Source organism: Cydia strobilella, chromosome Z (genome assembly GCF_947568885.1).
Source record: "Cydia strobilella chromosome Z, ilCydStro3.1, whole genome shotgun sequence".
Taxonomy (NCBI): Eukaryota; Metazoa; Arthropoda; class Insecta; order Lepidoptera; family Tortricidae; genus Cydia; species Cydia strobilella.
The window spans coordinates 4,043,838-4,051,027 of record NC_086068.1 but is presented as its reverse complement, the minus strand read 5'-3'; the positions used below and the strand labels follow the sequence as shown (position 1 = coordinate 4,051,027).

Genomic DNA, 7,190 nt, shown 5'->3' with positions numbered 1-7,190 from the left:
GCCGGCTCCTCTGATGGGACAATCCAGCTACTGGCCGCTGCCGTGAAGAACCTGACTGTTGCCTCCGTCCACAATAAACCAAACGCCAACTTACTGAGTCGTATTTGTACGCCGCGGGATTTACCTGAGTATTCTGGAGATCCACTTGAGTGGCTGCATTTTAAGAAGGCGTACGAAGAGTCAACAGACGTGTGCAACTTTAGTCCAAAAGAAAACCTCTGGAGGCTGCGAAAGTGTCTGCGCGGAGCTGCCAAGGAAACCGCATCAGCTCTGCTCATGAGTGCTGCTTCACCTGAACGCATAATGGCTACATTGGAGCTACGTCACGGTGACCCGGAATGCATAATTAGCAAACTCGTGCAGGATATTAGAAAGCTGCCGCCTATGTCTTCAGAGTACCAAAAAGATATTATAAACTTTTCCGTAAAGATACAAAACTTCGTCGAAGCCGTGAAAGTGGTGGGACGCGAAGAGTACGTCCAGGGACTAAGTATTGTCCCACTACTCATATCTAAACTTCCCACAGTGCTCGTGTCTAAGTGGTCAGATTTTAGTTACCCGTTAATCAAAGCCGGAACTAAATCACGCTTAAGCATTATGTCCGATTTTCTAAATACGGAAGCGGTGAAGATAGCTACTACTGCTAATATACACCTACAAGGTCATCGATTCGAGCAACAAAAGTCAAAACAACACGATAACGTTCGACCGCAAGCTATTTTATTACAAACCGAACGACAAAGTGGCAAGAAAATCGATCAGACTGATAAGTGTCATTTTTGCCGCGCTCAGCCAAATCATAATCTGTCCGAATGTAAACCATTCAAGCGGGCATTACGTAAAGTGCGGTGGCAGTATGTTAAACGCAATGGAATATGCTTTAAATGCCTAGATTCACGCCATGAGAGAGAAACATGCCCGGCACCGGTGTGCGATAAGGACAACTGCGGCGGGACGCATCACAGACTTCTACACTTCGATAACAAAAACCGTCAGGAGGTGAGCGCCGGCGAGGTCCCTGAACCCACGCCGCGATCAGCTGATGTACCTACACCGGAAGTAGTGAACTGTGTCACCGCAAGTAGCAACAGAGTGCTACTTAAAACTGTTCCCGTACGTATTCGCGCAAAAAACGGCAATGTTATCGAAAGTAGTGCTATGCTCGACGATTGTTCTTCAGTGACGGTAATAAGTGCTAAATTAGCACAGCGCGCAGGACTAACCGGGCGGCGCGAATCTATGCAGGTGTGCGGTCCGTGGGAACAAAGTGACGTAACATGTGATAGCACGGTGGTGAAGTTGGAACTTTATGATAAAGACAATAAGGTTCATTCTATTAGGGCGCGGAGTGTTAATGAGTTATGTTTACCTGAGCAAGACTTATCTCTTGTTGATTGTAGTAAATATCAATATTTAAATGCAATGCAGAGCGAATTTAAAAAAGTTTTTACTAAGCCAGAAATTTTAATTGGCCAGGATTATTACCATTTAATTGTGCCATTGAAAATATTGTCAGGTAAATTATATGAGCCGTACGCAACACTTTCTCCTTTAGGGTGGTGTATTCATGGTAAAATACGTGTGTCGGAAGCGACGCGCGGCGCGGGCGTTAGGCCGGTTCACTCCACGCTGCTGGTGGGCACGCTGACGGCGGGCAACCTGGGCGAACAGCGCGCGCTGCAGGACTTGCACGAAGAGGTACGACGCGCGTTCGAGCTGGACTCCGCAGGAGTGGCAGGTAAGCCTCGCCAGAATAAGGACGACGTTAGGGCCGTCGAACACCTTGAGCGCACCGCTCAACTCATTAATGGCAGGTGGCGCGTGGGCTTACCATGGAAGGATCCAGACTGCTTGATGCCTGACACTCTGCCGCATGCTCTTAAAAGGCTAAAAGGAGTCGAGCGCAAGATGGCCAGGGACTCTGAATATGCTAACAGGTATGCCGAGCGAGTACAACATTTATTTGCTAATAATTTTGCTAGGGAACTACTGGACACTCAGCGCACGCCAAAGACATTTCATTTGGCTCACTTTGGCGTTGACAACCCTAATAAAAAAAAGTTAAGGCTGGTCTTTGATGCAGCAGATAGTTCGGCGGGTTCGTGTTTAAACGACTATCTGCTCAAGGGTCCGGATCTACTGACGTCACTATGGGGAATCATGCTGCGCTTTAGGGAAAATCGTATCGCAGTATCCGGAGACATAAAAGATATGTTTTTACGCATCCAGATCCACCCACAAGATCAAGACGCCCTGAGATTTCTTTGGCGGGACAACCCTACGGAACCCGTCAAAACGTACGTAATGACATCCCTAATATTCGGTGCAAAATGCTCGCCGTTTGTCGCGCAGTTTATTAAAAATAAAAATGCTCTGCGCCACGAGCACACCGAGCCGGCCGCTGTCGACGCGATCTGCAACTCTCACTATGCAGACGATTACATTCAGAGTTTGCCAGACGAGGAGACAGCAATAAAAATGGTACGTACAGTATCAAAAATACACGCGGAAGGCGGGTTCGTGATTCGCAATTGGACGAGCAACAGTACATCTGTACTCGACAGCGTGCCAAATGAAACTCTCGGTACTGCTGCTGTAAAGTTTAAAATGGATCAGCAGTTCGAGGGCGAGCGGACGCTCGGTCTCATCTGGTTCCCGGCCACGGACGAGTTGGGGTTCGACGTATCTCTAAAACGTATTCCTGAGCAGATTGTTTTAGGCCACCAAAGGCCTACTAAAAGGATTATGTTAAAAGTAGTCATGTCTATTTTTGATGTATTTGGATTTTTGGCGCCTTTTACCATACAGGGTAAAATCATGCTCCAGGATACGTGGCGATCGGCCACCGGCTGGGATGAAGAAATTCCCGACGATATTTACACTAGGTGGGTAAAGTGGCTCGATTTATTACAATTAATAGGTCGCATTCGCATACCTAGATGGTATCAGAAAGCATCCATAGGTGCGAGCGAGACGGAGCGAGGCTCACTCGCTGCGAACAATACCAGTGCTACGACGAGCGCTACGGCTGCTACGCCTCCCGCTACGCCGCACTCGAGCGGCCGGCGGGAATCGACTACGAGCGCGACCGCTGCAAGCGTAGGTATTATAAATAATTATAATAACTTACAACTGCATTTGTTTTCGGATTCGTCTTCAAAGGCTATGTGTGCTGTAGCATATTGGAGATGGGAAACAAATAGGCAGATATACGTAGCTTTTGTTGCCAGTAAATGCAAGGTCACACCTGTTAAACCGTTGACTATAAACAGATGTGAACTTCAACTTTACTGGCTGCGAGATTGGCCGACAGCGTGCTGCGCGAACATAAGGTAACTACAGCGCAACGGTACTTCTGGTGCGACTCGGCGTGTGTTTTGCATTGGCTCCGGAATGATACTCGCAGCTACAATATATTCATCGCAAACCGGCTGGGCGAAATAGACGAGTTGTCGCGCGTTAATGAATGGCGTTACATACCTACGAAGTTAAACATCGCTGATGTAGCTACAAGAGAGGTTTACGATGACTCCATATTTAAGAACGAGTGGCTTTATGGTCCGGAGTTTCTTCACGCCGACGAATCGCACTGGCCGAGTGATACAGGGAGCCCTGAAATAAATGAACTTACTTTAGAGTATATTAATATAGTTCATAGAGAAAGTGATTACTTACCTGTGCCGGACGCTACGCGATTCTCTTCATGGCTGCGCTTGCAGAGGGCGACGGCAGCTGTTTTAAAATTTATTGAGAGATGCAAACATCGTTCTGCGGACATAGACTGCGCGCTGATGGTGCGAGCTGAGCAACTGCTGATAAAACAAGCGCAGCACGAGTCATTCGGTGACGACATAGCCGCCATAAAGAATGGCAACGTTTTGGGCCGCAGCAGTAAACTCCGTCATTTATCGCCGTTTTTAGATGAAAATGGACTTCTCCGATGCAGTGGCCGTATAGATGCCGCAACAGATGTTGCGCTGGAAACAAAGAGGCCTATTATATTGGACGGCAAGCATGCGGTGTCTAGACTGCTGGTCAGAAGTTATCACGAGAAGTACGCGCATGGCAACCACGAGGGAGTCGTGAATGATCTGAAACAAAAGTACTGGCTATTTAAATTACGCCCGACAGTGAAATCTGTAGTAGCCGGTTGTATGTTTTGTCGCATTAAGAAGGCAAAACCTGAGGTACCTAGAATGGGTAACTTACCGGAGGCACGCCTTGCGCATCACCAGCGTCCCTTCACGTACTGTGGCCTTGACCTGTTCGGGCCGATGGAGGTGACAGTCGGGAGACGCCACGAACTGAGATATGGCGTACTGTTCACTTGTCTCACGCTGCGGGCGATACACCTGGAACTGGTTCATTCACTTACCTCGGACTCGCTGATCATGGCTCTTCGGCGTATGGCGGCGAGACGTGGCTGGCCTAAGTACCTATTCTCTGACAATGGGACAAACTTACGCGGCGCTGACACGGAGTTAAAAAGATCACTGCAGGAACTGGATGTAGAGGACCTGAAAAACAAAGGTGTTAATTGCGGAGTACAATGGACTTTTATTCCCCCCGCCAGCCCCCATTGGGGTGGGGCGTGGGAACGTCTGATTAGGAGTGTGAAGACATCGTTGAAGGTAATCCTGAAGGAGCGCGCCCCTAGAGACGAGGTACTTTCTACCTTGATGACGGAGGTGGAGAACATGGTGAACGGGCGTCCGCTAACCCATGTGTCCGTTGAGCGTCAAACTTACCTGTCGTGGGGAACTTCGATGACTCCGATCTCTTCTCTCGAAAGCAGTGGCGTAAATCTCAGAGACTTGCCGACATGTACTGGACACGGTGGGTCAAGGAGATTTTGCCAGACCTCATACCGAGAACCAAATGGACCCAAGAGCAAAAGCCACTACAGGTAGGTGATTTTGTTCTCATTGTAGATCCCGCTGCGCAGAGGAACGTGTGGATGAAAGGCGTTATCCAGCAAGCCTACCCTGGCAGAGACGGTCGCATAAGGGTGGTCGAGGTAAAAACTAAGTCTGGAACCCTGAAACGTTCTGCTTCGCGCGTCGCTCGTATTCCAGTAGGTATCGAGTGCTGAGTCAGCACTCAGGGTGGGGAAATGTTAGCGACGTGCTCATATTTTATTATTTTGTATTGTTAAGGGTAGTTTTAACGGTGGCCGCGAGCCGCCATTCTGGTTTTGTATGTCTATGTGCGCTGTATGACCAGTCGGTCCATGCTATCCGCGCGAGCGCACGTACACACAGTTGTATTTTTTCGGGTCTCTATTTTGTGTACGTATTGTGTGTGTTTTTCGAAATATAACCAGTTAAACGTTCTACCGTGTTCACCATTTCGCCGCGGCGAGACCCTATCCCCAACAGGTCCTATTTTATAATTTCGTAAAGTTTGAATGGTAATTTTGTTTTACACATATCCTGTATTCCACCTTTTTATATATATATATATATATATACATATATAGATTACATTTTTGTTATTATGACTTTGAAGTAGTGTAAATGAAAGTTAGACGAAAGCAATTTTCTCCAGAAATTACCTAAAAACAAGTGACCATTTCTCTGAAAATCGACTTAATTTCAACGTAATTTTGATACTTAAACAATCTACAACATTTGCTGAAACTGTTCTTATACACCATTTTGAATAATTTACCACCATAATTTTTTGATGAATATTTAAAAACTTATTATCTTTACCTTCTCATCATGATTACCGGTGACGCACGCTCGCGTCCTGACGTGCTAATAGAAACCAATACTTGTTATTTAGATATTACGTAACAAAAGGAGTACAATTTCATCGACTAAATCTATCAATTTTACATTTTTGCTATAAAATCGTTAACGAGCTCTTAAGAACTGGATAGGTGCCGACAACAGAGGGCCACCGCCACGTTCGACATGTTGCCTCTCTGTCGCACTTGTAAATTCGTACGTAAGTGTGACAGGGAGGCAACACGTCGAAAGTGGTTCACGGTAGGCCCTCTGGCTTTTATAGTTATTAAGTACATATTTATTAAAATATGTTGTTTATTTTTACAATGTTGCCATTTATTATAGTACTTTCCAAATCAACATTAAAATTATTATGGTTAAGTAATTTAAGGACATTGTATGGTTATTTAAATAAAAAAATTGACATTATTTGTTCGTAATATTTCTCAACTTCCCCATACAAACTTCCACTCCCCTTTTTACTCCCTTAACCTTTTCGACGCCGTGTCAAACACAAAAGCTGTCACTCGGACGCCACGTCACCGAAGTGTCAAAACTGAAATTGAACTTTATGCACATGCACGTAGGTCTATGTTGCTCTGTGGTCTATGACGGATTAATCGGTCTTTGGCGTTGGACCTGCGGTGCCGATATATCCGTCATTGGCGTCCAAAAGGTTAAAGGATGCCTTCGGGGATAAAAACTACCCTATGTCCTTTCCTTCCCCGGGACTCGAACTATCTATGCCAAATTTCAACTGAATCGGTTTAAGCGTGAAGAGGTAACAGACAAACTTTCGCATTTATAATATATACTAGCTTTTGCCCGCGACTGTCTGCGTGGAGTTAGTAATTTCAGTAGCTTATTTTTTATTCACTGGTTTTTATCTATTCCCCATACAAACTTTCACGCCCCCTTTTCACCCCCTTAAAGGATGACTTCTGGGATAAAAACTACCCCATGTCCTTCCCCGGGACTCAAACTATCTCTATGCCAAATTTCAACTAAATCGGTTCAGCGGTTTAAGCGTGAAGAGGTAACAGACAGACAGACACACTTCGCATTTATTATTATTAGTATGGATGTGTTAATCACCTTATAATTATTTACGCAAAATTTTATAAGGCATTTAGTTAACTATAAACATAACATATTTAAAAAAACATAGATCGTGAGTTATCGGCGCAACGATGGTCAAATAAATCTCGTATTACGTAAACGACCTCGACACGAACAAAACGACGAGTCACTTCATCAAACTAATCGGTACATGTTAAATATAATTAAAAGCGCGTAACGGCCATTTGTATTATACCTCGTCGCATTGACAGAGGTCAAAGGTGATAATCACTTACAAAAACTATGAATATGCAAATCAAATAAAAAAAACCGTCCAAGTGCGAGTCGGACTCGCGCACCGAGGGTTCCGTACTTTTTAGTATTTGTTGTTATAGCGGC

The 7,190-nt window shown here is 45.4% G+C and overlaps 1 protein-coding gene across 1 annotated transcript; it reads left to right on the top strand.

Annotated features, from left to right (window-relative positions):
• On the top strand, positions 1-5,092 carry LOC134754673 (uncharacterized). Its single transcript, XM_063691011.1, has 3 exons — positions 1-3,065; positions 3,302-4,836; positions 4,932-5,092. Exons 1-3 carry the CDS (start codon positions 277-279, stop codon positions 5,090-5,092), a joined length of 4,485 nt encoding a protein of 1,494 aa, XP_063547081.1. The 5' UTR covers positions 1-276.
• Positions 5,093-7,190: the final 2,098 nt, after the last annotated feature.

What these genes read in the sequence shown, in the direction of transcription:
- LOC134754673 (XM_063691011.1), top strand. Translation starts at nt 277, where the DNA reads ATGAGTGCTGCTTCACCTGAACGCATAATGGCTACATTGGAGCTACGT. An exon ending in ACGCCGCACTCGAGCGGCCG is followed by an intron (nt 3,066 to 3,301) that starts GCGGGAATCGAC and finishes ACTGGCTGCGAG; the next exon opens with ATTGGCCGACAGCGTGCTGC. An exon ending in GCCGACATGTACTGGACACG is followed by an intron (nt 4,837 to 4,931) that starts GTGGGTCAAGGA and finishes TTCTCATTGTAG; the next exon opens with ATCCCGCTGCGCAGAGGAAC.